Genomic DNA, 17,928 nt, shown 5'->3' on the forward strand with positions numbered 1-17,928 from the left:
GAGGATACATTTACACATTATTCACCAATGTGCTATTAAATCAACAAGACAAACCTACCTTGCACTATACGCTGGATTCATATGAGACTGAAATGAGAAGACAAAACAAATAAAAACATTTCAGTCAAGTATTATTTATTTTAAGTTGCATACCTTAGATATATATAATACAAATCAATAGGTATAAAACCTTGTCATATATTAATATTGTATGATATATTAAAGATCCCTGTCCCACTGCAATGTGGTTTTCCTATAGACAGTCAATTCCCCTTAATTTCGTTTTGACTATAGCTGTGGCACAGTTTGTGCAGTGTACTTTCGCTGACCAGCAATAGCATAAACTCTGTAGTCAAGTGTAAGATTCCCGGTCTAGCCCCGATAACATGTTACACCCCGAACATTGTTGTTGATTTTTATGTTTATTTCATTCTTTTATACCGTGAGTTATATTTATCTTTTCAGAAATGATTTATCAAAGATTTAGTCATACCAGAAAAAAAGGTACAAACGCCTTGTTACAGTTTGTTGCAGTGGAACAGGTAGCCTTAATATCCACGATTCCTCAGTAGTTTTGGTATAAGAGTTTCAAAACAGTTGTTATTTGTAAATCCGATCATCTTATTACACGTAATTACAGAAACAAACGATGCAATTGAAAAACATACTTCTGGGGAGGAAGATACTGTTCTATTAACCCTTTGGAAATGATATTAACACGAACCTTTATCATCGGTCTTTAGAGCATGCTGTTGACAGCTCTTACAGAAATGGAATTCTTTCAGTCGTTTTCCAGAAAATATTTGTTTGCACACACATTACTTTGAAAGATAAAAATTTACGGAAACTTTATTTCAAATGTTTCTAAAACCCAACATTTTTGCCATATGTGAGCTTTTCTGAGCGGTGTTAAAGGAATGGATAATGAATGTAAAAACAACGGTCAATTTTAACTCGGATTTCCTACAACATGAATTACAACGTTTGTGATAGAAGCACCGACTAAGAAAACTAATATTTGTGGTGTTCATATAACAGATTAACATTACGGGAACACATTTTTGTATAGTAAAATAACCAAATTGCCGATACGCACTATTCCCCAGTGAACAAAATGTATCAAAAGTGACTTGGCAATGAACATTCGGCAAAACTGTTTGCTAGAAACCCCTCAGTTCAATATGGGATCAGTAATGCTAGTTCAACGACTTATCATGGTGAACTACATTATTTTCTGATTGCTGTCAAATCATTTTATCATTTTATCACATAACTGATCCATTTTACTATATTTACATTATGTATGCTTAGACCCATTGACAAAAATTACATTCATAAATGCATAACACAGGTGTTCATAGAATCTCAGCACGTGGGAACTGATAGTAACCTGATCACACTGCGTAGTTATACACTACAAAAACTACTTTCTCGGAACGACCGACCTAGATGCTTAATTCTTACATCTTAAAATATTATTGAACTGTGCTTTGTGAAATATCCACGTATTCACGTGTCCTGTGCTACAAATAAACATTGAATATGGAACTACATTTTGTTGTGTTATTGTTGTTGACGGTTGCTAAGATCTCTCACGATAGTGTCCCATTTCCCCGCGAAAAAACACTGTTCTCGCCACTGCGTTGCACCCGTGTGTAAGCAGGAACAAACCCTGTTTATTTGTTTTATTCCTTGTTATATCGATCCACTGAAAGGATTCGTCGATGTAAATATAAGGAATGATATTTATTTTTTCCACATTTATGAGGTCATAACAACAATGGGCTTTTGGACATATTTTACATGACTCGCTAACGCGATTCATTCAATACGTCCATAAACCCATTGTTGGTATGACCTCATAAATGTTGAAAAAATAAAAATCATTCCTTAAATATCATACATCCATTTAATTAATATGGTTATACACATGTGTAATAAAACATAAAGGTGCTACAATTGGTAAAAACCGTGGAAACATATTCCTACGCCACTGCAGGTACTATTTTATTTGTCTTTGTTTCTGATAAATTTCAAGGTTTTTGCTATTGGATGAATTTGGAAAAGTGATTTTGTCATTATTATTTTCATTGTAAAACTGTACATTAATATATATTTTTTTAAATCCAGAACTACTTTGCACTGCACGGAAAGACAAAGCTATGATCGAAGTGCTTTTGTTTAGACTTATTTAGAGTCAGCTGAAAACACGTAAATGTGTTTGAAGTATTTTTTCTTCAAATATGAATGTTATGTAATAAATAAAACCTTACATGAGTGTCCATGTCATATTAAATTCATTAAACTTGTTCCATAAATTCAATATGACATGGACACTCATGTAAGTTCGTGTAAGATCCCCCAATTGTTTAGATTTAGGTGACAGAGATATTGTGAACAAATTAAATGCTTAACAGATACCGCCACAACAAATTCATGAAGTGATGTGCAAGATTAAAGACATATTTATCGTCACATTGGGAACTGATTTCACATTGAAAAACAAATTTAAGGATGATAAAATTGACATCAAAGAGGACAAACAACCAGTCAGGCCAGCTGTTGCAGACTCAACTAAGAAAACTGCTGCTGTGAAAGCAATACTTAAGGATGATGATCGTTATACTACTTCTGAGATAGCACATATGGTTCACATTTCAGAAGGCAGTACTGTACATATCACATTCTGAGAAAGTGCTCAAAATTAAAGAAACTTAATGACGTCACAATTTGTGAGGTCATGGTTTGATCAGATTTAGGAAACCTATGTGGTTCTAAAGAAACAGGAAAACAATCCGTTAAACACCATACCTGTTCTGCTGTGCCTCTTAGCTCTGGTACTGTCGAATACGTGCTGCCGCCGGGAGCTTCGGGTCCAGGAAGAGGCTCGTACCCGTCGTTCGTTTCGGAACTCCCAGTGATATCGTATTGCGGATCACGTCTTTCCGACAATGGCTGTAAGCCACTGTACGTGTTGTCTTTCTTTTTGCTTTCGCTTGGGGCATAGACAGCTAGCTGTTTATCCACAGTACGGTACCTAGAATACCAGTACATCAAAATTAATAACAGAGCGCTAATATCATAAAAAGCCTACAATATAATACTATACTTAACCTGATAATAAACCATCTCTATAGCGTGCCCCATATCCTTGATCTACTCGAAGTGTCACATTCGTTCACCATAAAAGAAGGAAATTCAGTACATGTATTATTGTTATTTGAAATTTTTGAATGTTCATCAATCATTCTTATTTTTGTTTTTAGATAAGTATATGTCTAGGACGTTTTTCAGGGCCAATACGGTACTTTTCTATTTAACTACAACAAAAGATGTTTTTTACAGACTAAAAGTAAAAAGGGTATGACTATTTGATACTTTTATATGATATACAAGGTTCATCAATAAGGACGAGTAAATTCACACATATATGTAGTTATTTTCTAAAACACATTTATTGTCAAACATTAAACATGCTAAAAACAGAACTAGCAGGTACTAAACTTGTTCCTCTTCCAGGAAAAAGGAACTATATTCAACATTTGAAGTATAAGAAATATGAGGAAGCTTTATTACAGTTTATGTCAGATTTAACTCTTCATCAGTATTAATCACTGATAAATAAACTCCGAACTTAGTTTTGCCTAGAATAACGTATGCTGATGCCATTGACACATTAACAACGTTGCGCTACTGCAAGTTTTAAAAGTCCCTTAACTAGAAGGTTAGAGGTCAAAGTCCCTTAACTAGAAGGTTAGAAGTCAAACTCCGTTACTGTGAACAAAGATCAAGGTCATGTATACCTGGTCATATCATTTTCTGCATAGGCAATTGAATGGATTATTCGGTCCCTTTATAGTCTGTTTATGGTTTATAGGATTGTCATCATAGTGAACAACACTGGATAACCTGGGTGTTGTTTAGCGTGCTAGCTGAGATGATTTGTATCAATATACTGTATACCGGGCAAATATGGCGGCAGTGCTATTTTAGCTATTTTTGCGGTATGAGTGTACTGCGAATTAAACAATGCAACGAAAATGTCAAGTTTCAGACATTATGGTAATACCTAAATCCGGACTGAAAATCACCATAAGTAACAGAATTCGCTTTTGCAATAAATATCCTCTTTAATTCAAATGAGTTGCCTTTATTTTAGCCTTAGGCTACACAAAATTTTGGGAGACATAAGAATATTGGGAAACAGGGCGTATTTAGAAGCATGACGTTTGCATGGTTTCGGTGACTGTATGGCTTAAGTGTGTAGACACCTAATCATAATTGGAGCACGGGAGAGGATGTAGTTAGGTGTTGACAATAGTAGCTCCTCTGCCAGCCAAAACTTATCACGAATGACAATACAACTGATTAATACCAATACTGGCACTTAAAGAGTCTGCGGGCATCACGTTTTTTCTGTATGCATGTATATTCAAATCGTTATGCAATGTGATTGGCGATACATATTTCATTTAAAGAATGTTTGCAATCGTTAAAAAAACAGATGCAAAACATTTATAGAAGCAAAGATACTTTAATTGCGATTTTTATTACTGATGATATATGCAAATATTTCAGAAGCATTTTATAAGTAGAGTTATATGTGACGAAGTGTTAAATTTGGACACTAAGCGAATTTTTTTATACAGACAACAGTGATATTTTAGGGTTCCTATGCATACACTAATAGTTCTAATTTTTCGGTGAGTTGTAATTATACAAGTTTTAGCGGTTTTGCTTCTACTATTTACCCAGCTTGTAAACTCATGCTAGCTACAATGTTAGCTAAAATGATGATGAGAACTCTGAACGTATAGCCAATGTATTACACTGTTCTCTGTCCCCGGCTTTTAAACGGGACAGCGAGACAAATAAACAGGGACAGTACTACATCTTTATTAATCATGTCCAAATCAAATTCATCTTCAAAAATGTGGTATCATGCTTTCATTTGAATAGGTGATATCACTGGACTGGAAGATATAATATCACCGATTAAAACACGAAGGACTTACAAGTAAAACAAGCCAAGCAACTGAGGTTGCGTTATACATATGTCATAATTCCTATATTTGTCCATTCATGTAAGCTAGTGAAGTTCATATCTTTGTCATTTACAAAGTTCAGTCTCTCTTTTATAACATACACCTATCTTTTGTAAGTAAATTACACAATGAAGACTTACTTGTAGAATAATATGAAGCACAGACCAATAGCTATACAGAGTGCCCCTACAAGTCCTAGCATGACGGCAAAGAACAAGTCCTTTTCTGCCACGATTTCTGTCCTCATCGCAGAGGTAAAACATGGCAGGTAATCCCCAGCCAAGGTTATCCTTACAGTGCTTGAACTGAAAAATAAACATCATGTATTTAGTCATTCATAGGACATGGAGTTTTTATAGTTTAGAATAGTATATCTGAAAATGCAATTACGGTTTAGATATATTGTAAAAAAATATATATATAAACTTTATTAATTTTACAACAATTATGAAACAAGTTATTTCAACTCATATGAATCACTCTTTTTTGAACCGAATGTCAGCACGCGGTGGGTTTTAGTGTGGGAGGAAACCAGAGTACCCGAAAAAAACACATAGTCGAGCAGGTGACCCTATACCTTTTCACGTCCGATCGGGGAATCGAAACCCAACCACCTTTGTGATATGACAGTGCGCTATCCACTGCACCACCCATCACCCTGATGAATTGTACTAATTGTATTGCTGCAATATAAATCAAACATTACCTACCACAATACTCTACATATAGGTTATGATGAAGTTATATAGCAGGTCATTGCCGGTTGGAGTCTTGATTTTAGCCAATTTAATTGGTTCTCTTCTGCTGAAACGAACCTATACATAATCATATGTCTTAGAGTTTTCCTATTCAACACTTGATCATTTTGATAAATTACTGGATGGGATTTAAATTTGTTATTGTCGTCGATGAAACAAAAGACGCTTACCCTTCCGGAACACATGTTCCTTCTCTTGTACTTGTTCACTCGTCCCCAAGTAAACCTTTTCTTGGTTCATATTTTGGCCGATTTTTGTCGACTTTTGAGTTATATGTTTTTTTGACACTTCGGTTCTCTCTTGTTTAAAAAAAAGTTTTCATCCATTTGATCTGTCACCAATATTGATCTAAAGCTAGTTAAATTGACCGCAGTGTTTACGAATACTGACTTGTATTTGGGTATATCTCCACCGTCTGTGGCTCGAACTGTCAGGGTTAGGTTTGAAGCATCAAACTTTTCATCTAGCAGGTATGTAAGTTTTATCACACCACTTCTTGTGTCTATGGACATCACATCCTGTAAGCCAATCAGATTTGTTATAATATAACACAACTTTTGAACTCTTGACCTGAAATCTGTGTCTATCTCAGTCGCAGAATATTCAATAAGAGACGAGATAAGAAGGATAATATACACCATATATATTTATTCCTTATTTGTTACTTGACAAACTGCTATATCTATGTAACTGTGCAGTTTATATGAGACTGCTCTTTATTACAATTCACATACAGACACAAAACACTATGTTCGACGTCGGCAATCAATAATATCGTCAAGGACTGTCCTAAAAAAGACCATATCTGTACAAATTATTCTAAAGTCAGTTCAGAGGTCAGACAATTTGCTTCAACCGCCAGGAGTGGAATTGAACCTATCAGCACTCAGTTCCTACATCTCATGGATAACCGGAGGTGGTTTATTATCATGCAAAACTATTTCGTTCATTTGACAAGGTAGAAAAGATAGTCAACAGACATCTAATATGATGGTGAATGTTTTACACAGAATTGAAAACTGTTGGGGAAAATTGGCTATCATTCCTAATTAGTGTATTCATAGTTCACATTAATTTACGCAGATTTGTTACAAAAGAAAACGACAAAAAACGTTTCATCCTGTTATTTAAGTATTACTACGGTAATCTAAATTACAAACGATTATGAAAATTAAAATTTAAAAAAAAACAATTACCACAAAACAAAAAATATGAAATAAACCTATGCACATACCATTTAGTCTAACCTATAACATCATGCAGAACACAAAAATAGCCTAGACCTAGGCAAGCTTATATTATCGAGCAGAACTAACGACCCTTTTCATCGGTTAATAACCAACCATTATCGGACGATAGATCATGCGTGTGCATGTAACATTTCCCAACAAACCAACTCTCCTCAAAACCCTCCCCAAGCAAATGTAAACGTCCGGCTTGCTGGACTACTTAAAACATGTCAGAAAGTTCCGCTGGACTTGAAAAGTGTTTGTAAATCTGTCAAATGTTTATTTCATGTTGTCGTTGTCGATATATTTGTGGATTTAATTGATTGAAATGAAAATGTGTTATAAATCATGGCATCTTCATTAATAGTTTATAGTCTGTCGACCAAACGACTACTGAAAATTAAGAAAAAAATCCTTCCCAAACAAACCCAGGTTTAATAGACAAGAAAAACTGGACAACTGCTTACAGATTCAATAGACAAGACAAATAGGACAACTGCCGACAGGTTCAATAGACAAGACAAATAGGACAACTGCCTACAGGTTCAATAGACAAGACAAATAGGACAACTGCCGACAGGTTTAATAGACAAGACAAATAGGACAATTGCCTACTGGTTCAATAGACAAGACAAATAGGACAACTGCCGACAGGTTCAATAGACAAGACAAATAGGACAACTGCCGACAGGTTTAATAGACAAGACAAATAGGACAACTGCCTACAGGTTCATTAGACAAGACAAATAGAACAACTGCCGACAGGTTCAACAGACAAGACAAATAGGACAACTGCTTACAGGTTAAATAGACAAGACAAATAGGACAACTGCCGACAGGTTTAATAGACAAGACAAATAGGACAACTGCCTACAGATTAAATAGACAAGACAAATAGGACAACTGCCGACAGGTTCAATAGCCAAGACAAATAGGACAACTGCCTACAGGTTCAATAGACAAGCCAAATAGGACAACTGCTTACAGGTTCAATAGACAAGACAAATAGGACTACTGCTTACAGGTTCAATAGACAAGACAAAAAGGACAACTGCTTACAGGTTCAATAGACAAGACAAATAGAACAACTGCTTACAGGTTCAATAGACAAGACAAATAGAACAACTGCCGACAGGTTAAATAGACAAGACAAATAGGACAATTGCCTACAGGTTCAATAGACAAGACAAATAGAACAACTGCTTACAGGTTCAATAGACAAGACAAAGAGGACAACTGCCTACGGGTTCAATAGACAAGACAAATAGGACAACTGCGTACTGGTTCAATAGACAAGACAAATAGGACAACTGCTTACAGGTTCAATAGACAAGACAAAAAGGACAACTGCCTACAGGTTCAGAAATGATAAAGTAGCGCAGCTTATTGTGAAATGAATAGGTATCACGTGATAAATGTTAACGCGCGCAAAAGAACAGCCTAATATGAATAATTAGATTATTAAAGTCACCTTGCTTATCATAGTCGTGTGGGCAATGAGGTAGACACAATCATGACTTATTACATTTTACTTGGTAGAATAGATACAGTCAACATGGTAGCAAATTAAACTTGGGATTCGAAAATAATTGATTTCGGCCACAAGCGGCCTATGTTAATGATGTTTTACCAAGATTTTCTCACCCTTGTTATATTTCACAATAATACACGCATATGCGTTGATTATTTCCTAAATATGTTTTATAAATTGGGATTTTATCAAATACAGGAACTTTTAACAAAAAATTAAGACAGATAATTGAATAATTTATAATTTCGAAAAATTAAAAGGTCGTAATGTCACTATAACTATATCTAAACTAAAATCATCTGCTTTCCAGAAGTGATAATAATGGAGGTTCATATAAATGGTATCTCATCCATCTATTGCTATAATGTTTTAAGTAGTACATTCTAACTATGGTACCATAACACCACACTTACCCTGTAATTTCCTGCAGCGATGCTATATTTTATACTATTCTTCGGAGGCGGGTCAGCATCAGTTGCCGACACTGTTAACACAGCGTCTGTTTGTGGGTGACTCCGTGGGATTTCTGTTTGGTACACATCTACAAAATGAAACGAGGAACTATGGAATAGTTTTTCTTTTTTTATTAAACACAGAAAAGCTAATGTGAGACAATCTACTACCAGAAATGATTTCTTCACCAAGCGAACGCTTGTCTAAGGATTGAGAACTTGTAAAGGAGGTAGACCGATACTGAGAAGATCGTTTTAAGGCATTTTCTTAACCCTGAATTGTTTAGCATCAAACAACTGATATTTGAATTTATAAATGGTTCAGTCATATCAATTACTTCCTGTTCATTACATCAATGTCCCTAGGGTAGCACATCCATGCTTTATTGGTGCTTGACCTATTGTAAACAAATCATACATATTACTGATTCCATATCTGTGGTAATAGTCCGTGCTTAACTCTTCCTGATTCTATGGTTACACATTCATGCTATACTTGATTTGTTCCTATGGAAACACATTTATGTATTGCTGTTTCTGTTCCTATGGTTACACATTCATGCATATTTGATTTGTTCCTATGGTAATACATTTATGTATTGCTGTTTCTGTTCCTATGGTAACACATTCATACATTTCTGGTATTGTTCCTTTGATAACGTATTCAAACATTACTGCTACTATAGCATAACATTAAATAAATGTTCTGACATTAAATAAAAGTCCCAGAACTTGTTCTGACTATTGGTCCAACCCTGGTAAGCACACAACTCCAAATGATTATATCAAACAATATTAGCTTACAACACATTGGTTTCTGTCTTAATCTTGATTTTCTAAATGAATAAAGATTTGATATGGTGTTTCACAGAACAAAATCACAGGGATACCTTTAGTAAATCGTGGGTAATACTGGTTTGGGTCTGCGTACTTGACTTCTACAATAACTGGAGTAGTGTCCTTCATGGAGGGATCGTTCTGATCAACTGCTTCCACAGTAAGCTGTAAACAAATGAGTTAAATGGTCAGTTGAGCTGTCACTGGTATTTTGGCCTAAAACTTCAGTTGAAGGTCATTTAGTGGTACTCGATATGTCATTAATGGACTAGAGACATAAAGGGTCATTTCTGGCCTCATTGGGGAGTATAACAATTATCCTTTAAAAATATAACGGAGATACCACTTTCTCTAATAAATAACTGAACAACAGAGAACTAGAGTAACTTTGAATAATCACCATTATGTAAAATGTTGCAGTCTGTCCAATGAGTTCGAGACTTCGCGTAGTGCGAAGTGTTCCATTGTTACGGTCCGCTACTATGGTTGACGGACCGAATCTTGACGTGTCCCTGTCGCTAAAAGTTCCTGAAGCGGAGTAGAACAGATCTGTGATGTTGTACAACGTCACACTGTACTGAATCCCATCCATGTCCTCTGAGGTCACAGTACCAATCTCTGACCCCGGCGAGAGGGTCTGAAAATACAAACAATGTTTCGACATAAGACACTTTTCTACACTTGACCCTAGTTCTTCTGGCCCTACATTGACTGGCTAAAGATTTCATCATTGCCTCCCTCAAGTGGCCTTGAGGTGAGTGTCTTTGACAGATGATGTGACCCGAGAGGAAGTTTCTGTGATTAGAGAGGAACTCTATGACCTGAGGTGAACATTTGAAAATAGAGATGATTTTTTGTGTGTGACCTGAATTGATAGTCTGCGCCTTGAGAGTTCTGTGACCTTTAGTGAGTGTTTTGAAATGAAATCATTTTGATAAAATGAAAAAGGGCTGTGACCTTATACATGTTTAAAATAAAAAGCCAGAGATTGGTACCTCATGCAGATGCCACCCTTTGTTATTATATAATCTAATGACTGCCCGTGATGGCGTCGCAATTCTGAAATCACGGTACATTCTCAGGATGACACATCCTTTTTGTAATTGTTTCACAAGGGTGAAACTAAGAACAACAATTTAGAAAAATATAGAGTATGATTCACCAAACGGCTCATTTTGATAATATGATTTAATAATGACGAGTAATGGCCGCCGTCAGTTGTATTTCGGAAATCCTTTAACGATATCGTAAGCGGTAGCAATGAACTCGATGCCATCCATATAGATAACCGACACCGGTGTGCTACAGTAAGAGAAAGACGGAGTTTCTAGTCTCTGTATATATACGTCTCTGAGTTCATCAATCCGTTCCAATGACGAAAAATCAGTACAGAAGCCAGACACTAGGTATTGACATAAACGTACCTGATAAATCTTAAATATGGGGATATAATTGTAACGGAATCTTGGTGATTGATCATTGATGTCAAGAACAGTGATATTCAAAATCAATGTCTCTGAATCCTTTTGAGGTGACCCCTGGTCACGCGCAATGATACCAAGGCTAACATACGGACCATCACGTTCTCTGTCCACAGAAGTCCCTGTTCTCATCCCAATCTCTCCCGACTGGGAATCCACCTCAAACACATCTATAAATGTACAAGGGAATCAGGCTTTATTTACATAACACTTCCTGTATATGATATGTCAAAAATAAAATAATCGCAATAGAATATAACTTTGAATGGTACACATAGAGAAACACTAGTATAGTGCAAAATCAGTCAAAACGAAAATGAGGAATTTAATCAAACTAGGTAAGATCATTTGACGCAGAAAAAGACGACCTTGTCCTTATTTAGAAGGCAATGTTAATTCAAAATTATATTTTCCAATCAATTCGACAGCTTTCATTCTTCAGCAAGTTTTTGACGAGAAAACAAGTTTTCTATGAGTGTTCACTTCCGGAATAATGTATGCCGGGAAATTCTAGGATCTGAACAATAAATATTCTGAAATGAAATGCCAGGAAATTTTCGCTGGTATAATTTTCGCTTTTTCACCCCTCGTAATGACGGCTAACTTATCATTATAGCGAATAAATAGATGAGCATAGATCACTGAGCATAAAACATTAACCTTTTAAACATATGAGGAAATCTTTTAAAAAAACGATCACATCCAAAATAATAAATTAAAGTAACTTCAAAGAATCTAGCTTGGGCACAAGACAAGAAATGAACATTTCACACTCTACCTTCCCAAGATGCACAAATATAGCAAGTTTGGTAAGCCTAGGGGGAAATATGTCCCATATTTGTTTATTCATACTTGCATACGAAAATTAAAAGCACTTAAAAATGTAAATATAAGGAATAAAATTAACTTTTTCAACATTCATGAGTTCATAACAACATTGGCTTTCTGGACATATTCCATGAATCGCGTTAACTTCTTACAATTTTTCAATGTTCCCAATGTGATAGTATCACAACATCAAGCCTCGGTTTTATTCCAGTGACAGATTTCTGAGTCTCTTACACATTAATAATAAGAACCTCCTTTACTCACTTGATGTAGTTTCAAGCCTGTATGTACACAGACACCTTCGATTAGTGGTGCCGTCCCAGTCATTTGCCATAGCAGTGTAAAATACCCCAGTGACTTCCGTCTCTTCCTGTAGTTGCTTGTAGACTGTTGACGTTGGGAAGTTCGGCCTTACATTATCATCCTTTATGTTGATGGTCAACTATAGACAAGTAGATAGGGGCAAAATGTTTTACATTGTTCAATAAATCACAATAAAATTACCAATGGTTGCAACAGTCAAAATGTTTGTCTTCGCTGTTTTATCCACAGTTAAAGGACACTGTCGTCAATTAAAGAATTTTCATTTGGAATGATTGCTAATATCCCCGAGTGAGATATGTTGACTTTTCTATGATAGTCATTAGTGTGTCTTGTGACATCTGTGTCACTATCCCGTTTCTTTCTTTTTGACGTTTTCCTCACACGTTGATTTGACTAAGATTTACACGAAAGGAGAAGGACTTCAAGCAGAAGACGCTTACCCTTCCTGAACACTTGGTCTTAGTACTTTTTGAGGCATGGGATAAAGGTTATCTTGATATCACATGTTAGACAGAGTATTAAATGTTTACCGTGACGGATGAAGACAGACGATCAGGAGACCCGGTGGTCTGGTCCGTGGCGACAACAGTTGTCACCATGATATCTCGCCTATAGTCATACAAGGACCTTCCCACAGATACCTGCCCAGTATTGGAATCTATATCCAGATAGTCATCGTCACCTGTGAAAACAGACAATGACTAGGTATTACAATATGTTTACAAGTAACGCACCTGGGAATGTGATAATGACTGTAATTGATTTGTGTAACAAGAGTACCACGGGGCGGAACAATATGCGCCCGTCGAATATCATTTAGTGTTATATACTTTCTTGCATTGAAATAAGATCTGCATCATTCAAAGAGTGGTTAGCTGTTCGTGACATGCTATAAAAAATGTAGAAGAAAACCTCCGGACAAAAAATCTCTTTTAAGGGACACACAACTTTATATCATGATTACATTGTATGAAAGAGATCCGTTCATTGTATTCAAAGAGATCCGTTGAAAAATGTAGGAGGAGATTGCCGGACAAAAATCAAATACTGAAATAAACAAAGGGCAATAACTGTTGCAAAAATTGTTGAATCAAAATTCTTTTCAAGGAAACACAACAACATATGATGAAATCCGTCAAAAAATGTAGGAGAAGATCTCCGGACAAAAAATAAAATACTGAAATGAACAAAGGGCAATAACTTTTTTGCAAAAATCGTTGAATCAAAATTCTTTTAAGGGAGACACAACTTTATATCATGATTACATTGTATGAAAGAGATCCGTTGATTGTATTCAAAGAGATCCGTTGAAAAATGAAGGAGGAGATTGCCGGACAAAAATCAAATACTGAAATGAACAAAGGGCAAAAACTTGTCGAATCAAAATTCTTTTAAGGGATACACAAACATATCATGATTATATTGTTTACAAAGTTTCAAAGAGATCGGTCGAAAACAGTAGAAGGAGATTGTCGGACAAACAAAAGTATACGCCGGACGGACGGACGGACAACCCCATACCATAATACTTCCGTCAAATTTGACGGGCGTATAAAAATCATGTTCTGAACAAACAAAGAAAGACAGGGTTTGAATGGCATTGCAACTGTTTTATCGTGAAATAATTAAATGCATAATGTTTGCTTACTTAAACAATACGTATTCACTGAACGTAAAATAATGACCTACTGAAAAATGTAACCTCTGTTTATAATCAGAAATTACACAGTGAGCTTGGGCTTTTAAACATAGGACACCTCTCATGGTTTGTCCCTTTTCAAAGCATTGTCATTTCGTGTACAGTGCTAAAAGTGTTCCACATCACTTAACTTAAACATTGATAAACATATCTATGATATTTTAAGAGAACTCTGAAGCTGATTGCAATTATTTGATTTGTGAACCTTTTTTACGAATTCCAAACGACTGAGTAACACTTTGACGGACCAAGGAAAAAGGTTTAGCTATACAGGAGACATGATCTAAACAAGCTTTACAATAATGTGATATTTGACGCTTTGTTATGACCTTGGACCTTAGGGTACAAATATAGGAGTACGTTTCTCACTTTGGATACTTGTTAAGTTTTATAATGAAAAACTCTTCCAATCAGAAAACATGGGGTTGGCAAAAGATTGTTGATTTAATGAAAAATTTACCTGTTTGTGTATCGTATTTGCAGATTTTGATGAGAAGTTCTTATCATTATTCATTAAGAAATGTTTAACCTGACAATAAACCTTAAGGAAATATAATTATACCTGCTATATCATAATGTATAAGTTTGTTCAAGCCGGAATCAGCATCTGTTGCCATGACAGTGATGACATTGTATCCAGGGCCGAGGTCACGTGATATGTTGACCTTATATGACGGAGAGCTAAAAATAGGTGGATTGTCGTTGACATCAATGATACTGACAGTGACGGTGGCACTGCTTGTTCGTGGGTTCGAAGATGCCATGTCGGTCGCCACAATGACGCATATGTAGGATGTTTCCGTCTCGTAGTCCAGCTGTGCGTTTTCTCCCAAAGTCATTATGAGAGATTTAGTGTCTACAAAATATATAGGGAGTCATTCGTATTTCATGAGATATAAGTCGCATGTGGAGTTACTTATAGGAGCGCTTTGGAATTCATGATTTACTATATTTACAAGTGTGTCATTGTGTCTTATTTAATCTATTGCAATAAAAATTGTTTTCTTTTGGTTTTTGTGTGTGGAAACATACATCAAAGCATTATAAGGACAAGATATCAAATTTTATATTTACTTTACAAAGCACTCTTTTGAAAGTGGGCAGGGAACATAAGATAAAAAGATGCACCATACCATTTACACCTTTTGTAATATAATGTGGTAAAGACATCCCTCATTTGTGAATACACCAACCTGTTTTTATCCTGAAGGGACACACGTTTGAGTTGCCATCTGACAGTTGTACTCTACCATTTTCATTCGAGTCTGCATCACTGACTGTGCCAAATATACTGGTCTGAAAAAGATTCAAAAGTGATACACTGATCTGAAAGATATTTATCAATACTTCATTGTCTGAAACATCTGAAATTAACTCATCATACTTTCATCAGTTTAACATATTCATCCGTAATATGGTGATCTGGGATTTATTTATTCGTAATGTGCTGGTCTGAAACGTATTCACCAGTTATATTTATGCCTGAAATATATTTCACGGTAATACACCCGTCTGAAACATAATAATCCATAACACACTTCACAATCTGTGAACCAAGCTCATCAGTATCATATCCAGTATTTGTCTGAAATACATTCATCCATGATATGCTGGTCTGAAACATATTTATCCTACAGAAATGTGTCTTATCTTTTAACAACTTTTATAAGTAACTTTTATTATTGTTTAACTATAATATTAATCAATGTCAATCTTACATGAATAACTATTTGAATTCTTCTGACATCTTTCTATTTTATCGGTTTTAAATGAACAATAACAACTGATATTTAATTGTATTATAAAGTACGCAGAAAGAAAGGAACTCAGAACTCTCCAAGTATGCGAGGTCCACGAACAGCGTTGTGTTCTGTGACTTTTAATGATGACACACATATTTATGATCAGACGCTTTTGACACGCAACCATGTAAACAGATGTACACATTAATAATTAAGTATATATATAGACAGACAAACGAATTAACCCTCACTATGCTTCATTCGTAAACTCATAATGAATCCAAGTCTGTAAATCGCCATGGATCTGTCAGAATATTTATTATAAAGGTATTTTTTCGCCATCAATAAATTTAACAAATTCTAGAATGGACTTGAAACGTGTTTTTCATGGGTTTCAGGTCTCGTGACCATGGCAGAAATTGCTTAAGGTAAGGACGGAAGAATTAACTGTTAATTGTTTAGAGTTTGGAGAATATTGTTACATTGAAATAAAACCCAACGAAAATTAGAATTCTGCGTCAAAAACAAAATCAGAACAACATAATGTCTTTTGTAGGGTTAAGACGAATGTCTGAATCCTTACCTCTGTTCTGAAGCTTTCCGCGACGTCGATCTGGTAGGTAATTTCCGAGAAAGATGGACTGTTATCGTTGACGTCTTTGATTGTGATATCCACCTCAACACTTGACGTAAGTGGGGAGGAACTTTTGTCAAACGCCTAAAATGAACAATGAAAATTGAAAACAAAAAATCTAAATTCGAGATAGAGTCATGATCAAAAAATATTTTAATAATAACAGCTTTGATCTAAATGACATACAACACCAGTTACAAGGACGTATTCACTATCCGGCAAACTTAAATTGGTGCTACACTATGCAGATTTCGTTTGTTTGATGTCGTCTTGAGAAGCCACTAGAAGCGCATGGGGTCTTTTTATTTCATGTCATATGTAAAGGGTATTGTATCACCCTTACCTAAAGATGGTTCTAATACCCAAACGATACATTGATCATTTATATTATATGGACACTTCATACCATAAAATGTCAAATACTATCATCTGCTCACCAGTATTCGTGCCCTTTTATATTTATATATATATACCTTTGTGCATTTCCTTGTCTAAGGGGTTGTTTAATGTTAATCTGAAATTAAAATCCCTTCACTAGTACTTAATGAGAAGCCTTGAAAGATTTCCATGACCTTTTGGAGATGCACACTTTGATCCATCAAGGCTATACCTTTCAGTTCCTAGGGATAACTAAAGACAGTTAGCAGATGGTCTACCCTTTAGTCCCCGGATCTTAGACCCTTCAGTTCCCTTCATTACTGTCACGGAAAACTGACAGTCAGTTGGAATCATCAGCTTGGTGAATTCACAACTTATATGTCAAAAATCACAACTCATCTGCTTGGTGTACTAACAGTTAAGATTTTTTAAACAAAACTCACCTGCACAGTAAACTGACAGGCGATGTATGTTTCGTAGTCGAGCTCCCGAACCACTTGTAGTTGACCGTTCCTTTCATTGACATTGAAGTCCAACGAACACTCTACAAACCAATTCTAGACATAGACTTTTGGTACAGAGATCCATGTACATGTTCAGCCAACCTGGTCAACAACTACCAGTTTCTTCCCAATCACTTTTTTCTAAGCGAACTAGCAAGCTGTCTGTAGACATATGAAGGGGTTTATAACAAAGACAGATTTGACAATCTAATTATCTCAACAGAAGTTTCTAATGCACTTGTATCCACACTAAAGGATATTATCGCTCCCTAAACAGTATCTTTATCCAAAAAGTTGAATATACCCATTCTGAATTGAAATTGGCGGTGAAAAACGATGTAATGGTCAATGTACAAACATATTTTAAATATGTGATTACATAATCAAATACAGTACAGAATACATGTAAAAACGACATTTGTGAAAACACTTTTTTTTTCCATTATAACTTTTTAAAGGAATTCACGGGTATTGTCCCCAATATAAT

At 35.5% G+C, this 17,928-nt stretch overlaps 1 protein-coding gene across 2 annotated transcripts in view; it reads right to left on the minus strand.

The window, feature by feature from the left end:
- LOC110463569 (protocadherin Fat 4-like) overlaps positions 1–17,928 on the minus strand; it is a 67,562-nt gene that overhangs the window by 5,411 nt on the left and 44,223 nt on the right. For both annotated transcript variants that reach the window (XM_021518266.1, XM_021518267.1), the window contains exons 15-28: positions 17,382–17,482; positions 16,510–16,644; positions 15,378–15,480; positions 14,747–15,040; positions 13,016–13,167; positions 12,426–12,603; positions 11,277–11,503; positions 10,253–10,489; positions 9,906–10,017; positions 8,977–9,104; positions 6,194–6,321; positions 5,186–5,350; positions 2,812–3,037; positions 59–87 (exon numbers count right to left, since the gene is read on the minus strand). In XM_021518266.1, the coding sequence (XP_021373941.1) occupies positions 59–87; positions 2,812–3,037; positions 5,186–5,350; positions 6,194–6,321; positions 8,977–9,104; positions 9,906–10,017; positions 10,253–10,489; positions 11,277–11,503; positions 12,426–12,603; positions 13,016–13,167; positions 14,747–15,040; positions 15,378–15,480; positions 16,510–16,644; positions 17,382–17,482 (2,215 nt within the window). The remainder of the gene's footprint in view (positions 1–58; positions 88–2,811; positions 3,038–5,185; positions 5,351–6,193; positions 6,322–8,976; positions 9,105–9,905; positions 10,018–10,252; positions 10,490–11,276; positions 11,504–12,425; positions 12,604–13,015; positions 13,168–14,746; positions 15,041–15,377; positions 15,481–16,509; positions 16,645–17,381; positions 17,483–17,928) is intronic.

Source organism: Mizuhopecten yessoensis, unplaced genomic scaffold (assembly GCF_002113885.1).
Source record: "Mizuhopecten yessoensis strain PY_sf001 unplaced genomic scaffold, ASM211388v2 scaffold10917, whole genome shotgun sequence".
In the NCBI taxonomy this organism is placed as follows: domain Eukaryota; kingdom Metazoa; phylum Mollusca; class Bivalvia; order Pectinida; family Pectinidae; genus Mizuhopecten; species Mizuhopecten yessoensis.